The 18,010-nt window shown below is 42.2% G+C and overlaps 1 protein-coding gene across 2 annotated transcripts; it reads right to left on the reverse strand.

Moving 5' to 3' along the window:
• On the reverse strand, positions 1-17,330 carry MMD (monocyte to macrophage differentiation associated). Of its 2 annotated transcripts, none has more exons than XM_041409164.1 (7): positions 17,193-17,330; positions 11,070-11,151; positions 4,693-4,853; positions 3,879-3,953; positions 3,370-3,471; positions 2,915-2,984; positions 1-2,171 (listed from the first exon to the last, which is right to left on the reverse strand). In XM_041409164.1, the coding sequence occupies exons 1-7, from the start codon at positions 17,219-17,221 to the stop codon at positions 1,971-1,973; spliced, it is 720 nt and encodes a 239-aa protein (XP_041265098.1). In that variant the 5' UTR covers positions 17,222-17,330; the 3' UTR covers positions 1-1,970. The 2 variants fall into 2 exon arrangements, with proteins under 2 accessions (XP_041265098.1, XP_041265099.1); XM_041409165.1 differs by lacking the exon at positions 17,193-17,330 and adding an exon at positions 16,370-16,690.
• Between the last annotated feature and the right edge of the window lie 680 nt (positions 17,331-18,010).

The raw sequence follows: 18,010 nt of genomic DNA on the forward strand, positions 1-18,010 counted from the left end.
TTTCCAAATTGCACCAAATGTTTATTGTTAGTCTAGTACATTCAATATCATATTGACTAGAATACAGTAATTCAAAATATTTTTGGCGAATTGAAACTTTTTAAAAACCATTTCAAACACTCCAAAAAGCAAATGCCATGAAAAATTAACTTAAAATTAAAACAAACATATTCAAGCAATAGTTTAACTTCTGACTACAGAAAAACTTTACATGTATTTTAGTGGTTTTTAGTACTGCATTTCAACAAAATATATGGACTCACAAAAAGTGGAAAATATTAAAATAGACACAATGTTAAAAAACTGAGGCATCCAGATCTGCAGGACTGTTGTAGCAGAATCACCTGCCCAGCTGTTCCCTTTGCTCTCTTTTGGGGCAGTTTGAGTTTGCCGTGGTGCTGCCACTTCACTGATCACCTGCTACCACCACACAGCAATTCTTCAATGTCTTGAATTTAAAGTTTGTCCCTCTGGTAAATTCCCTATACAAATGTAAATACTCTAAAACTTGCGGCCCTCTGGCAAATCTGAGCGGAACAGGACCTTTGAAACATCCCTATCTTGCTATTTATTGTTTGCAGACAGGCAAGATCCAGAACAAAATCTGAAAAAGGCAACACATTTTGGTTTTGTTTTTAAATACTGACATGTAAAACTGAGTAAATTAGAAAAAGGATAAAGTCAATCTTAATATAAGACATTCATTACATAGTGGGACAGGATACAATTATTGGACAAACAGGATTACAAGGACTCTTCTACACTGGTCATTTCAGCACATGTCCTACAGTCATGACTTGCTACCACAGCTGGATTTCCTGTACAGACAGACAGTGACAAAGACCAGTCAGACTCTGTGTGAAGTCCCAGGATGACAAGTGACACCCGACCAAGTTCTCCAGGCTCTGCTCCCTGTGCTTGTGAAGAGCCCTGAGCTCTGGGTGCTCAGCAATGCTCTGCCTGCTGCTCCCACCTGGGTTTCCAGGCAGAACCACCCCACCAAAAGCTGGTGGGAGCAGTCAGTTTAAGTCCCTTTGGAAACCCAGGTCTCAGTGCCACGTGTGTGTACGTGGGCTGGGGAAATGAGTGGCCCTGCCCTGGATGGGGGATATTACCACACGAGCCCCCACCCTGGGCAGCATGGGTACAGCTGGGAACTTGGAGGAGAAAATCACCTCAGCTACTCCTTTTACAGCTCTTCATCACAAATAAAGCCAACTTAAGGTCTGGTTCAGTGGTACTGTAAATGAGCAGAACGCTGCCTTGTTAGAACTCAGCAGAATCACATTTAGGTTTTAGTTTGTAAAAGTGGTTATTACAATTACAGCTGCAACACAAACTTCGGAAGAGGTACAATGTTTGCTCCTCAGAACAGGGTGTGGAATGTAACCATTTCTTGCAAGAGACTGCAACATGAATAACTGCATAGATGACAGTTGTGTGTCTTCAGTTCAATAAATGTACTTTTAAAGTTTACAAAAAACACAGAAAAGTTTCTATAAAAGTCACATTATACCAAGATAATGGGTGGTAAAAGTAGATTAGTTGTCTCTGATTCATGTTTAAGAAATGACCCATGGAAAGGTGATAGAAACCAATTTCATGTCAAGAGCATTACGTTTTCACTATTGCACTGACTTCACCATTTGAATCACTAATTTAGAAAAATTCACATAGTTAAAAATTGTAAAACTAAACTAGCATACAAAATTTGTTTGTAAACATCAGGTAGCCAGTTCTGCTAATGTGGAATGGACTCTTGGTTACTGCAGTACAGTATCTTGGTTATTTACAGCACTTGCCATGTGATGGGAAATGGCAGGACACAAACATCAGTTCACAGTAATTGTGTTCACAGAACTACCAAAGTCAGTGCAGTTTCGCTGTGCAATTTTTCCAATTCCCCCAAATTCTTTAAGTCAAATAATACTGTTACAGAGGCCAAGTGCAGATTATTTTTTTGTACAATCTCATAAGTGACGAATGATGTCTGCAGGACTTCTGTAAAGGTACTTCCAAATGGCATAGTAATGGACAGCAGCCGCTGTGGCCACGAAGATGTGCCAGATGGCGTGGGCAAAGGGGATCACTCCATCACTCTTGAAGAACACCACGCCCAGGCAATAGATCAAACCTCCCCAGGCCACCTCCTGCAGTCCCTCTGTGTTGCTCTGCCAGGGAACAAGGACAGGTCAGGGGCAGGGAGTGAAGGGGGCAAAGAGTATTTATGGACAAAATACACAGTGCTTTTCTCCCCCAGGCAAAGGGAGCTGGCTGTGACAGCTCAGAAAATGTTGGGTGGGACAGATGGACAAGTGAGAAATGCAGTGTATTTATATCACTCTTAGTATATAAACACATTATTGTGCATTTCACAATGTCCCCATAGCACTAGAGAAGTTATACTGGGACAACTCAAGAACTAAAACAAGACTGATGGTTTGCTTCATCAGCAGAGCAGACAATCACAGAGACAAAGAAAACCACATTACTCTGTGGAAGTGTGAGTTTAATGCAGCTCCTCCCAGCAAGACTTTGATACAGCCAGTTAAGGCATTAACTTGAAAATGTGTCACGTTTATATTAGCAGCAGAGATGGTTAATCAATGTTATTTAAAATGTGTAACTATAGACAAGTTTGGAGTAGGATGCTTTTCAGATGCACCAAGACCCCCAGGCTCTCTTTATCTACACAATGCAGCCCAGATTGAACAAGACAAAGCAGCATTTCACTGAAATGTGAACTGTAAATCCAAATTACAACTGGTTGTATTGGGTTGCTCTGCAAAGAGCACTTACAAGTATAGTGTACTAAAATGAACATCTCTGCAGAGGAAAGAGCTGCACTGGAATTTAAGCTGGTTATAAAAGGCAAGTTTTGTTTGTTTGCACTGTTAACAGTCACATTCCTTACCATGGATGTCACTACCAGAGCAGGAGAAAATCCCATCGCTAAATAGAAAAAGAGTTCAACGATCTTATACCTAAAAAGGAATGATTTGAGTCATTTAAGGAGGTGTACAAAAGGATGAACATTTCCTTCAACAGCAAAAATGAATATTTTAAATTATGTGTTGGTATGGGGTCATTACACAAGAAGCTTTTATGCAGATGGATAACCAGTGTTTTATGACAAAATTAAAACTAGTGTTTATCTCTGCATTGTAGAATTGCAGGTAATACGTTCTCTCTAAATACTGCACAAAAACCTTCACTTGCAGTAAGTACCAATGAGAATAAAACACTGAGACAACTTAAATTTTCTTGTTTGATGAGAACCTTGGTAGCTCATCTCCAAGACAAAAAGTTTGGTCTTGTTCTCTGATGGTAATTTTCAGTTTAAAGTTAAATGCAAAGAATAGTTCTTACTTTTCATGGTAGAGAAATACATAAAGGGTTCCTCCAGCAGCCATCAGCCAGATAAACCATCTCATGTGAGATGCCAGAGGTCCCAACTCACGGAGATTTAACCTGGAGGCATAAAGGTTCCATGAGACAGAAGTGATGAGTAAACAGACCACACTGACACAAGAGCAGTAGGGATTAATAAAAACAAATAAATATTCAGAGCTTTAACTACAGAATGCTGGGGGAACAAACACCGGGACATTGTACCCACGGAGAGGCAGAAGGTGTTTGTGTTGATGGGTGGAAAGCATAAACTGAGGTATGTGGAATATAAATAAACGACTTTCTGATGTTTTCTTGCATCACTTTCTGCTCAGCAAGGCCCAGGAGATGACATTACACAGTCTGTCACAACACATAATGTGGTCAATTGCACCCAAGAAGCCATCTATAGGTTTTGGAAAGCTGCAATGACCAACTCTTTACTTTGGGAAAACTTTGATTCTGCAGCTGTGGTCCCCATTTCTTACCATGGTGCGTAGGATGCTGCAATGAAGACATAGATCATCATTCTGTCACACATGTGAAAACAATGCTCCATTGTCCTAGGGGAGAGAGACACAACAGGTCACCATGACACATTTTGGGAAGATTTTTGCATCATCTCACTTTCCTGACACGCTTTGGAATTACTCTGGGGAAAATACCATCACCTCCATCCCTCTTAGAACCACGTGGGGAATGGAGACATGTAAGAGCTGAGCACTTCTCCAGGCCTCTCCCCTTCTCCACCCCACCTTGCATTCCTGTCACATCAACTCTGCCCAATCCAGACACTGTACTATTTAGTGACTACTGGCTATATCAAATTTATGGCCCAGAATTAATTAGGGAGTCTTACAAGGGATAAATAAAATAAATTAAAATAACAAATCCCATGTCATTTTTGCTACTGCTGCCTTGGTCCCAAGGAGGTTTCCTGCTGGTTGGATGGGCATTGGCAAAAGCTGTGTTCCTCAAAGCACTTGAGCATGCCATAGTCCCAGAGAGTGTCTTCATGTCTGAAATGGGATATTATCCATCAACCACCTACATTATGTTTTTCCCATTCTACTTCTGGATTAAGAGCCACTAGGGCCTACCAAAAACATTTTCTTTGTGACAAGGCAGCAGACATCCAAGTTCACTGGTACATGAGCTTGGCTCACTATTTCTTCCAAAAAATCAAGGGTGTTTTTATCACGATTCAGTAGAAAGTACCACTCCACTCTCCTGTAAAATTGGTTTTGACTGAGAAACACAATGGGGAAACATCAAGAGGAAGTGAGCATTTTCTCCCGCTACCTCAGGTGACTCTTTTTCCAGGAGACGATGTGGAACACGGTGGAGACGATGAAGAGGGCGCAGAGCCCCACCCCGTACATCCATGCTGTGATCTTCTCCCAGCGGTCGTCCGAGAGCCGATGGAGGAGGGCACTGCCCACGATGGCAGGAACAATCAGGAACTGCCAAAACAAAAGGCCATTGTCACGTCTCTGCTGTGGTGCCACCCACAGAGCAGCACCAGCAGGCAGAGAGCCCAGCCCCAGCCAGAGAGAGTTTTGTCATTTAGTTTTAAGTTGACACATCAATACCAGAAATTCATGGATGTCTCAGGCATAGGTTAGACCTGGTTTTGCTAAATTTCTCCCCCCATGGTACCAGGGAAGGTTACCAACTCCTCTAGCCATGACAGTAAATTCTTTTGTCTAATTTGGTAAGTATTAGCAGTGGCTTTATTTTGACATTCTGCCTCATGTTTTAAAACCATGTTGATCTCACTCTAAATTTGAATTTAAGCCACCTCTTGTGCATAGACACAGAGCACAAGACAGACCAAAATAAACTCGAATCCCAAATGAAAAAAACAAAGCATTTAGCAAAGTGCAGTTGCAAGAATTAAGCAGTTTTGCAGAACTTGGGTTTAAGCTACCATAAATAAATTAGCAGCAAACTTCTCTCATGAATAGATTTTTAATGCACAAAGATGTTCTTCTAATGCAGCATATCCAACTTTGTTTTCCTTCCCACCTTCCTCTCAAGCATTTCTAATTCACTTCTTCCAAAACAGGCCCTGTTCAAGCATCATGATAAAATTACCACACTTGCATGAAGTGTCCAAGAAGTGACTGCAGACTTTAAATGCATACATTTAAAACTACACTCCCTTCCAGAATAAAATACATGATGTACCTCTATCTCCTTCAGGAAAAGGCAAAAGAAAAGGGTGGGAAGGAGAAAATAACCCCAAAAACCCTAAGAAACACCCTATGTCCAACAAGTATTTAAAGAAGAGAGCTCACTGACTCAGATATTTCTATCCATCTCCATCCACTACCAAGTCAGCCTTCTAAGTTACAAACACTGTACAAATTCCCTTCAGGCCCTATAGCATGTCTAAGATGCTAATTTGTTCCCTTGAACTGCAAATAAGCTTCTTAGGGTTAAATTCTTGGTAATTTAACCCAAGTCTCATATGTTAAACAATAAAGCCAGGAACAAGCAATGTTTAAACAAATCTGGCTACTTTGCATTACAGGTTTGATAGGTCAGGCTGCAGAGTTCTAGTCTAGCCTGACCTATCTGTCCTTCATCTAATTACAGACCAGAGGAAACTGAGGTTCTGCTCAGTGTAGAGGATGCACAGCAAACTGCATGGATCTGAGAAGAACAAAAAACAAGTGGCTTTTCCTTCTGACTTTGATGCATATCAGCTGTAGCTTCATTACTATTCAATTTCCTTCTGTTTGACAAAATGTAGGATATTTGCGCCAAAAGCTGTAGAGCCATGGAAATGAAAAGTATGGCATTGATACATTCACAGCCTTAGGACTAGAGGTGAAAACATTTCCTGAGCTTTGTAATGGAACTATGGAAGTTGACTTGGTGCACTTTAAGGCCAGAAATAGTCTGCCAGCCTGGCTTCTCATTTATCACCAACCCTGAATTTCCTGCACACATCCTGGACAGCCCCCAAATTCAGGGAAAGTTGAAATGTGTCACTCCTCAGGAGATCAGCCACTCCTGTTTTCCACACATGACACACAGTGTGAATGAAGTGTGGCTGAAGCCCCTGGCACAGCCAGGAACTGATGAGATGTGACAGCTGTTTCACTTTAGTTTTTGCAGGGGACAGGAGGATACTTAGCCCCAAAAATGGTGTAGCCATGGCTCTAAGCTGTACAGTCCCACTGTATCCGCAGTTTCCTTCCTAATTTTTAGTGCAAATTTCAGTTTTGACTAAACTTGACAGAGAACGAAAGCTTAAGTACCTATAAATATCAGGTAAAACAGCAAATTCCTACTAATTCCTTGTAACAGCCTAGGCATGAGCTGCTATGGGACCCTGACAGAGACCACTTCACAGGAAAAGAGCCCTCTTTGGGCTTTGGATTTAGATATTACACAGAATAACCTGCCTTTCTTACACAGAGACCCCAGCTTTTTACTAATCTCCTCAAATAAATATTTCACAAGCTAAGCTGTGACATGGCATGCTCAAATGGGCCAAAACAAAGTTCAGTGTCAATCACTCCTTCCAGTAATTATTGTGCATAAAGTGATACAGTTAATACAAAGAAGCAATTTCCTTATAACCTCTTTCTTTGCACCTTCAGAATCAAGAGTACAGCACACATGAATGAAGACTTTAATTCCTTATTTGCCTTGTTCTGCTTTAAAGAACAATTCTACCTCTCACAGGGAAGAGCACTGTATTCCATGAAAAGGACTGATTGTTTTTTCTAAGTGTTCTTTTTGGAACCATTTTCCTCTCTGTGCTTGGTAGGTACCATGGGAACCGTCAGACAAAACAAGAGATGTTTTATTAGTTTTTTTTTTGGCCAAAAAATAGCTAGATTAAATACAAGACCCAGAAACTATACACTGCTGTTCCAGCCAACTCAATTAAAGTTCTTCAGATGGCAATGCCATAACAGGTAACATATGGTACAATGGGCTTTACCCATCTTACAAAAGAAATATAAAACTTCAGCTCATAAAAAAGGCAAATTTTCCCATGTTCATTTGAAAAAAATCACATGCACAAGAACTGCATTTTAATCTCCAGTTTTCAGAATGAACAAGCCATTAATCAGTCCTTTAAAAGGAGGGGAGTTTACCAAAAAAGCAGTCAGAGAGTCAGAACTAACAGAATGCGTGGGATTGTGCTGTGTCATTTTACAGCATGACAAAGCATTTCTTAGTTGCCAATATTCCTTGGAAAAATCTCCAGCTAGAAGTCACAAAATCTTTGCTTATTTCATCATGGAGTGCAAGTCTTCCAAGTGAATATCATCAAACCCAGTAACTTAATGTACTGTGAGCAAATCCAGAATTGTGATGTGCAAATTTACTAATTTTAGCACCGTGATTAATCCTGGCTGCATCAGAAGTGGGGCTGGAAGAAAGATGTGCAGAACAAGAGAGAAGGCAACAGTTTCCTGAGCCTGCTAGAGAAATACCAGAACAAAATGAGAGAATTAAGTTAAAAGCTCTTTGCAATAAGGAAGAAGATAAAGGATTAAAATATGTTAATTTACATCTACAGATGGTGATCTTTCAGAATAGTTTTCAGCCCAACCTCTGTGTGGTGTATTTTGGGAAACCAACTACCACAAACCCTGCTGTCACAACAAGTAAAAACCCTTAAGGCACGAGGAAGGAGGCTGGCACAATAAGCTGTGAAGCTGATCAGGGTCACTTCAGTGAAATCACACTCTCTGGTTACCAACTTACCCAAAATACCCAGTACCTTCCACCTGTCTGGGGCTGCTGAGGATGCTGCTGCACTGGCCAGCATTTTACTTGTATTCTTTCCATATTTATCCAGATAATCTCTGCCACAGAGAGCTTTAAAAACCTGCTGGAAGTTTTGCTTTTGTATATAACATTCCTGGAAAATGAAGTTATTTTCCTTGCACATCATGCAGGCAGCAACAATGCCCTTCGATGCACAAGCCACTGCAGCAGAGTGTGGTGTTACTGCTCCAGTCTCACGAGCCTCTCACTGGGAGGGAAACACTGAGGGCACAAAAATGGTCCAGGCACTTCCTTTTTGGAAAGGAAGGCAACAGGAACAGCAATAAAGCTGCCATCCCTGCCCCAAAAATGTGACACTTAGAGGGAACCGTGAAGGGCTGTGCCCACCTCCAGCTGCTCCACGAGTGCACTCCTGTTACCATCTCTCTCAACTTTTCAACTTTCCCCTAATTTTAGGAGACATTTTCACCAGAAGAGTCCTTCTGAAATTTTCATCACCCCTTCTTCCATGCTCAAATGGCCTTCTAAATGCTCCAAGTCTCACTTTTAAAATATTTATACTACTTCTGTTTTTCCATGCACTTCACTAACCCAACCTGGAATACAGATTAGAATTAATTTTAAGAATAGTTACTCCTATTAAGGCAGTTAGAAGAAACATTTAAAGTAGTATAAAGCAAGCCATGTCTAAATCCTGAGGTTTTAACACAACAAGGCCTACCTTTTGTCTGATAAACCTTACATACACCAGAAAACTTCATTATGAAAGAGTCCTATCTCCCCTCCAATTGTCACTACCCCTGCTTTTCTCATGCACTGTTTCCTTCCTGTTCCTTTGAACACAGAGAACAGTTTTCTCTGTCTGTTTTCAACTACTTTGCTGTCATTCCTCTCCCAGTGTCTGAAGGCAAGCCAATGCTTCATTTAAAGCTAAAAAAGGCAAGACATTTAAAATAGCCTTACAAGTAAGAAATCTGAAGATACCTTACTATGCAACACAAAACTACCTTTTAAGTATTGTACCAGGAGACTACACCTGGGATTCTATACCCTCCTTTACCCTTATTTTTTTGTTGCTTGTTAGTTTTTTCATTAAGCAGCTGCCATGAACTGATTCCTGTGTATTTTTAAGTTCAAAACCAGATGGGATACCTACTGAGAAGTACAGCCACATTCATAAAGTAGAAGTTGACTGCTTCCTGAATTATGAATAAAAGCTTGGAATACAAATATATTGGAGAATCATTGTTGAATTCTGTTCTGTAGAATCATCAATGTCGAATTGAAAACTCACACTAGCAGCAAAGACTAACATTTAGTAAGTCTAGACTAACATCTAACATTTAGTAAGTCTGCAACACAAAGGAGATAAAAACAGTAATCTAGCAGCAAAGACTCAGCCACTTGACCATCTAACATTTAGTAAGTCTGCAACACAAAGGAGATAAAAACATCCCCCTTAGCTTTTTCTGTGCTTTCCCAGCTTAGACTCCCATTTCAAGACTTTAAATATTGATGAAAAGTTATTGCATCTTTATTTTAACAGTTCATTGTAGGTTTTATCAGGTAGTTTGACTGCTCAGAAAGTAATCAGACAGCTCCACCACAAACTGCAGCCTACCAGAAAACGCTGATCCACCTTGGCTGTCACGTCCTGCTAACAGGCAGGAGTAAAACATGCCTGTTTTTCAACTAGGTGAAAGCTGAAACTGCTAAGGAGCACAGCAACATCTGCCAGATATTTTGAAATCTAACTTTTTGGCCAGAGCAAACAAGATTTGCACAAGGATTATGAGATAAACTACATATTTGTGCTAACTAACAGAATGTTGCTTCATTCCCTAGGCAAATAAGCATATATTTACAGAATGCTGTACATGAGACCTTTGGCTTAAGAACACAGAAGCTTCAGTCAACTTTATGTCTGCATGCAAAACCAAGGTGATTCTGTTTTTACCAGCACCACGGAGCTCTATGCCGGCTGCTTACGAAATACGCACAAGGGATCCTTAAGAACAGAGCTCCTTCAAGAACTGGGGAGTCCTGGGCACTGCTCTGAGCTTTCATATCTGCTGCTCACTCAGACACACTGGAGATAAGAGACTGAGGACAAAGTCAAACATACTTCAGATGTTTGGAGTTGAGGGATTGAGGAGACACACAAGCTGCTTTTATAAAAGGGCAAATGCTATCTTAAAAAGCAAGCAAACACATTTTTAAGTCCTCTTCAAAGTGCCAGACAGCAAATTAAACTTCCTAATTACTAAAAGAAAAAAAAAAATCAAAGGGGATTGCTTCTGTTCTTTTTTATGTGAATACCATATACGCAAATCTAGAATAATTCCTTACATTAGGAAAAGAAGGAAAGACTTGACATTTCAGCAGGGCTATCAGCATTATCAGGGCCTCTTGCAAAACAGCAGATTTCTTGAAGAGTCAGTAGGTATCAGAATTAAAACATTCCAGCTCTTGTTGCCCAAACCCACAGACAGTCTGATGAGGCCATCCCATTTCTCACATGGATAAATCTTTCTTATACTTCCAGTTTACAATTTGCACAATATTATGTCAGGGCAGACCTGGGAAATTCACCTTGCAGGCTAACTAGTAGTGGCCTATACCCCCTCTACTGCAGGCATCCTTTGACTGCAACAGAGGGAAAATATCAAGTTAAAGATCTGTAACATTGGTGAAAAGGAATCTTATGAAGTGTCTGGAGCTCCAAGAGATTCGGAACATTACCAAACATCTGACTTTTCTGGACTGTTACAGTTAATGCTCATATGCACAAAAACAGAGAGAGGCTACAGCCATGAACACAGTGAGGCAAAGATAAGCATTTAGCAATCCAAACACATAAAAAATTATTGAAACATCTGGTTAAAGAAAAAAACAGAAAAAGAAGCCAGAAGTGTACTTACTGCGTGTGTGTAACAGTTAGCAGCATGTTCATAGCAAGTGGGTTTGTAGCGGCTGTTGGCTGGAGCTGGGTGGTTCATGAACCTGTTGAATAATTAAGAAGTACTTTCAGGAAAGTTGCTAAAACACCTCTCTGAGTGTCATGAAGGAAATGAAGGAATACTTCCAACCTGGTAGTGTTAAGAATTATAAGTACAGATATGTTCAAAGTAACTGTGATTTAAATTGCAAGCTCTCCCAAGTAAAGTCTCTTACCGGACACACATGTTAAATAAATTCCTGTGACTGCCTGGTGCAAGGGATGGTTATCTTTAATCAGGAGTTCACACAGAGCAGTCAGACTCCCTCTTTTCTGACAGTTTGGTCAGAGGAAGAATGAAACACTTCCTATTTAAATTACATGGCAAGAACTCAAATTATTCTTGAAATATGGAGCTCATCATAGCTGTCAGGGGTTACTCTTCTCTTAAGAAGTTCTTGAAACTGCAGCAATATTCCAGTTTGGAGCACTTGAACACTGATTTTTTGACTCCTATAGCAAGCAGTATTTGTGTCTGGAGCATGAAGTGGCTCATTTTTCCCAATCCCATGTCTGTAACCAAGATCTCCTACAAGATCATCCTACATGGGGATGATGAAAGGAGTCTCTAATGGTCAGCTCTGAAGAGGAAACATTTCAAGAGGTTTGCCATTGACATTCCACCTTTTTCTCTAAGAATTTTCAAACATTCTAACAAACAAAAAAGCACATCAAACGCAGTCCGTGCAAGCTGAACAGAATATGATGAAACCTGAGAAAGTTTCAGAAGAACTTAACAATGCAAGCGTTTCATTTAAGGGTATTAAAAAACCCAAACACTTGAGCTGTTTCCTGTGAAACTCAACAATTTAAATCTGTGTAGGAACACCTGTAAAAGACAGCACACACCTATATGCAACAGTCTAATGAAAGCTGTGAACTTCTCCAGCTCCAGTCTGTTATCCCAGCACTGCTGACTGTCCTACAAAAGTGATTATCTTTCACCAATAATTCCACTTTACTCCAGGTTATTCTAAAACTACGCACTGACAATTAGATATCCAAGCAGCCAGGAACAGCTTCACAAGAAATACAGAACTTGTTTGTATGCTCAGAACCAACAGCAACTTTGTTACCCAGATTTATACAAAAAGCTTGTTAGACAAACTTTGGTCATTCCCCATGTTCCCCTGGCTTAAATCAAAATGAGTCCTATTTTTATGACATCTATAAAATGTTGGCCAACCTCAACCCAGGGGAAAGCAAACAAACAACTAAAAAAAAAATCCAATGCAAATCTTACAGATGGCACAAGCAGTTCCAGATTTCTGGGATATTTCACTTGGTTTTCTTGACTGATTTATTAAGTGACTTGTGAACCATTTTCTTCTAAACTGATACATGAAAACATAGCAGCACTGGGAAAATAACAGTGTCATGATCCCTCCCCAAATGGTGGCAATTTCAAGAAACAATTTCATTGGTATTAGTACAAAGGCTAAGAAAAATGTGGATTTAATTCACAGACACAGAACATAAATGGTTGTTAGCACATTAATAACCCTGCAGGAGATAATATATGGTTAAAAATGGCAATTCTTTTGTCAGTGACAAATGGCACCTTGCTCTCCTCTCCAGGAAGACAATGACACTGTCATCACAAAGGCTCACAGAATATTTGGAAAATTACTTTATTCCCAGTGCTTCTATGTCTTCAACAGCTGCAGAACACCATCTCTGCATCCTCTAAAGATGGAACATTCAGTTTGCTCAGTTCTGCTTCCAAGTCAGGAAAAAGTTTAAAAATAAAAGCATCTGTTGGCTCAGTGAGTGGCCAGGCTTGGGCTGCCCTTGTCCAACTCCATAAATTCAAAGTCATGGGAAACTTTTCACTTATCACATCTAGAATATTATTACATTTCTCTGTGGTGGTACCTTGGAAGTCTCAAAAGAAGTAAAAAAAAAACCCAAACAAACAAACTCAAACTCAAACCTGAAGAACCAAAAGGAATAATCCTATATTCTGTAGTAACTTTATAATTCTTGTTGTTCCAAATTCCTATGTAAGATAATATTATCATTCAAAAATCTATAAATAATTGATGCCTCCTAATGGGATCTTCTATTATCCAACATTAGCCTACTTTTATTTTTTTTTCTTTTTTTTCAGTAGGAAATACACTGCATCTTCCTGAAGCCATCACATTGGATCTAGGGGTAACATTAGATTTTAGAATTATGAACAAATACTTCAGAAATTAGGACCTCTTATTATCACTAATTTAAAAACATTCATTAGCCATAGAACAGAACACAAAGCCATTAACAAATCTATCCTTGCTCTGTTACCTACACACAGATCTTAGGTTTTTTTCCCTGTTTTGTTTGTGGCAGAACAGGACTGATGCAAATATTCTGCACCAGAGCTCCAGCAGAACTCCAGCATTAAGCAACACCTCAGCCACCCCCTTCACCTCAGTGTTTACACAATAACACCAACACCACCAGCGTGTTTTGGCAGGAGGGGAAGTGTTCAGTTTTACCTCTGCCTTGCAGAAAAGGGTCTCACAATGCCCCAGCACCAACTTTGCTGCACATTTGATGGACCTGCATCTCTCCAACAGGCTGCAGACCCTGATGCCAAATGCTGGAAAGCATTTGCTCAGGTCACTGCTCACAGGCAACAGTCTTAATAAAGCAAACTTTCAGTTACTCCTCTCTGCCTTTTGATAATTAACAATTTATAAACACTATCAGGAACAACTTCAGAGGGAGGATCGTTAACGAGGTGGCTGGAAGGGCAATAATGGCAGCCAGTGCTTATCACGAGTTCGTTTCATTTCCAGCGTGACAGTTTAGGCTTAATGTCATAAGAAAGAGATGTGAATTTTGAAAATAGCTGCTCTGTGATATTACCGATGCGCTCATTAAAACCAGGAAAATTATTTTGACACACACTGTTGAAGTCAGTCATATACTCCTGCAGTTACAGACACATATGATATTGCAACACAAATGCAGAAGAATGTGGTTGCTTATTCACATTCTAGAGGCAAAACAGCTCTGCTCTTTCTTAAAGATAAATAAATAAGCAAACAAACCCCATGCCACCACCAACAATGGATGCTTGTTTCCTGCCTCGTGAGTACAGCAACACAGGGACATTGTTCTTCCTCCTATCTACAGGTCACATTTGCCTCTTCTGGAAAAGATAACTGTGGGAATTATAATCTCACCTTCCTAAAAGTGGAAGCTCAGTAAAGAACATTCATATGCTGTTTACTCCTAAACAAAGGCTCTCTATAACACAGCCATTAAGGTTATTATCAAATGCAGGACAGTCTGATAAAGTCCCACTGAACTGGACTACAGTTTACAGGAAATGTCTTTAATTGAAGCCTTTTAGATCCTCTAGCAAATCCCTGATGTATTCCTTAATAGCAGATCTGGTGAAACCAGAATCATTTAATCAGAGGATATGCACCACATCTCACAAGGATGCACAAATACTTCTCCATTTAAGATACTGACAATAAAAGATATCTAAGATAAAATAGCAGAATAGGAAATTTCTGAAATTAAGAGACTGAGAACAGCTTGCAGCCAGCCAGGAGAGCAGAATGCTTTTGCACTGAACTAAGCTGTGAGTTCCTTTTCACAATTTAAATTCTCCATGCTCAGAATCTGCTCAAGGCCAAGGAACTTGAAGACTCAGAATTTCACAGCAAATAAACAACTTTTCATGAACATACTCCCAATATAAGCAGAAAAAAGGTACTGAGAGAGAAATACGGCAATTTAAAACAAGAGGGGAGAAACTCATACCCCTCCTTTCACACTACTTGATCTTTGATCTTGAAATACTTTAAATATTTTAAATTCTAAACACACAGACTGATCCATCCTTTGTGACAGACCCTAATCTCAAGCTCCTATCCATTTCCAAGGAACAGATGCTGTATGTTTCCCAGAGATTCCAGAATTAAGAGAAGACAGTATTTGGGAGACAAAGCAGAAGGGAAGTCCGAGGGCTCTTAATGCTTTGTCTTTGCAAGCAAAGCCAGCTTAGAAAAATAAATTACAAAACCCTAAATCCATTGCACATATCTGTACGGCATTTGTCTGGCATCACAACAAGCTTAGACCCCAGACTGCAGAAGGGAAATCAAATCTTGCCTTATTGATGATTCCCATCTGCTGAATGAATTATTGTTTTTAGCGTGAAGCAGAATGTCAGTAAAAACAGCAAGCACTGATAATGGCCTCAAAGATCTGGATTTTTTAGTCTTTTCAGGAAGTATATTTCCTTTATTCAGCTCAAAAGACCTCATACTTCCTTTTACCAGTTTAAGAGCACATTCCTTCTTTTCGTGCCTTTCTTTCTTTGTGCTTTCCAGCAGCAGGAGAAGCCATTTACACCTAATAAACCACAAATAACAGCATATGAGAAACTGCAACAACGTGGGCGCAACTCGACAAAACCAGCAGTAGTATCAAATGGGGTTAAAAATTGCTTCATTACCTAAAAACATGCTTCAGTATCTAGGATGTTATCTAAGCTCTTTGTTTTCAAGAGGAAAACAAAAAAATATAAGCAGGTCAAAACAGATTTGATGACCATTCAGATTAGATGTTGAAGAGAAAGGAAAGAATTTATTAAAAGCTTCCTTGGACCAAATTTGGCTTTGATCAAATTCATTCAGTTAAAAGCAGATCCATCTTCCTCCACAGTAGGCACCTTCCTTCCTGGATTTGACAGTAGCAGTCGTTTGTAACTGTTCACATAATCTTTACTATCGCTCAACATCTGAGGCACAGAAATAATTCAGATCAGTGCAGAAGCAGTTCCCTTATTTGGAAATATCAGTGAAATCCCACGCTGTGTGAAGGTTCATGTACTTACAGCACGATACTAAAGATAAAAGGAAACCTGCAATACTCTGAGAATCCACAAACAACTCTGCTATCATACAAAGACTGTGTCATGGGAAAAAGTGCCTGTGCATCCCACTGACCTCCCCAAAGCCTCCCCAGCCTTCTGGCAAGTATGAAAGGCAGCGACTCAAGCGAAGAGCGGGCAGCAATCACAAGTCACCCCAGGTGCTGCAGCACATCTCAGCTCAGGGGCAAGGGACCAGCCAGCCGAGGTGTGGGCTAGCACAGAAACCACGTCCGACCGCATTCGTATTTTTCTCTTTGAGTTTTATTTCCCTTTTAATACTTAGGTTTCAGTTTCTTGCGCAAGTTGGTGAAAAGAGAGCAAGGCAGCCCTATGGCAGGTACCTGGTCAGGGAAGCCACTGTGAAACTGGCCTCACCCAGGAGATGGGCTGTCCATCAACTGCTACTGGCCTGGCATCTGGACAATGAAGAACCAAAGCCCACAGATGTTTATCCACGAACCACGATTGCAGCTACCCAATCAACCTCCCCGTGAACATGAGCAGCATCTAAAGCTGAGTGAGGGTTGATTTTTAACCTGAAAAAACACAGATTTAGGTTGGATACTAGGAGTAATTCTTCCCTGTGAGGGTGCTTGAGGCCCTGTCACAGAGAAGCCACGGCTGTCCCATCCCTGGAAGCATCCAAGGCCAAGTTGGACAGGGCTTGGAGGAACCTGGTCTAGTGCAAGGTACCCCTGTCCATGGCAGACGGGCAGAACGAGATGAGCTTTAAGGCGCTTCCAAGCCGGAGCATTCTGTGATTCCATGGTACTGAACGCGCCCTCGGAGGCAGCAGCAGAAGCAGCTCCATGGCCCCGCGGAGCCACACGGAGCCGGCGGGCGCTGCCCCAGCCCGGCCCAGGAGCCACAGGTCGGGCCCCGCGGGAGCACCGCGACGCGCGGCGGTGACACAGGGCCGGATGCGCGAACCTTCACCCATTTAACGGCGGCGATGAACAAACAAGCAGACAAACAAAAGACCCTCCTCACCCCCGCCCGCCCACTCGCGCCCCTCGGGACCTCGCTGCCCTCCCCGCCCGGCATCGGCGAGAAAATCTCGGCTCCCCCACCCACCCCTCACCCCGCCCGGGGGTCCCATCCCGCGGGGCGAGGCTCGGGCAGGAAGGATGATCCCATCCCCGCCGGTGGTCGCGGCGAGCTCACCTCCGGAACCGCTCCCGGAGCCGCCGCATGGGTCCGGGGCGGGAGGTCGGGCCAGGGGGCTGCGGGCGGCTCCGGGGGGGGCTCGGGCCGGGCTCCGGGCCCGCATTGGCGAGCGCGCTGCCGCGGCGGCGAGGTGGGACCGGGGAGCGGGGCCCGGGGCCCGGGGCCCGGGGCTGGGGGGAGCGCTCGGGTGAGAGCGGAAGCCGCGGCCCGGCTCCCGAGGGTTCCGGCAAGCCGTGGGTGGCAGAGGCCGTGGCGGTGCCGGGGCTGGCGGTGCCGGGGCTCGGCTGCAGCTCGTCCCGCGGCCCCGCAGGGGATGGAGCAGCACCGGGGGGCTGTTGGGGACAGCGGTTTAATCGCCATTGTCTCAGCTCGTTCATCAGAGAGGAGGGCTTGGCGGTGGTAACACGCTTCCTCTTCCCAGTCTGGGAGCTGTAGGAGCCTTTCTGCGAGCAGTTCGGCACAGACTGACCCGGGTGACTTCGCCCACCCGCCCATGGGATCCGTCCCGGCGTGGCACAGGAGAGCACAGCAAAACGCCGTGGCTTTGCTGTCACATAAACCTGCACATGGGATCATTCACTCCGCTCCAAATCGAGATTACAGTGGCCAGACTGCTTGGCGGAGATAAACTGCCTGGCGGGGTTCCCCAACTCTATGCTCTACTCTTACCTATTCAAACCTAACTTTGCCAAGCAAGGCTTTTTTGCCAGTAAGTGAAGGGGCCATGTTAAGCATGTTTCTGTAAGGTGAATTTGGTGTTGCCTTGTACACTACAAATCAGGTAATGAATTAGGAGAATATTAATATTGTTATTA

The sequence above is a fragment of the Onychostruthus taczanowskii genome, unplaced genomic scaffold, assembly GCF_017590055.1.
Source record: "Onychostruthus taczanowskii isolate IOZ18803 unplaced genomic scaffold, ASM1759005v1 scaffold30, whole genome shotgun sequence".
NCBI classification, from domain to species: Eukaryota; Metazoa; Chordata; class Aves; order Passeriformes; family Passeridae; genus Onychostruthus; species Onychostruthus taczanowskii.

Excerpts from the sequence above, each read along its gene's own strand:
- MMD (XM_041409164.1), bottom strand. The coding sequence starts at position 17,221 with ATGCGGCGGCTCCGGGAGCGGTTCCGGAG. Across the intron at positions 4,854-11,069 it reads CTAACTGTTACACACACGCA|TTCCTGATTGTTCCTGCCAT; the intron begins GTAAGTACACTT and ends TTGTTTTGGCAG. Across the intron at positions 2,985-3,369 it reads GTATTTCTCTACCATGAAAA|GTATAAGATCGTTGAACTCT; the intron begins GTAAGAACTATT and ends ATTCCTTTTTAG.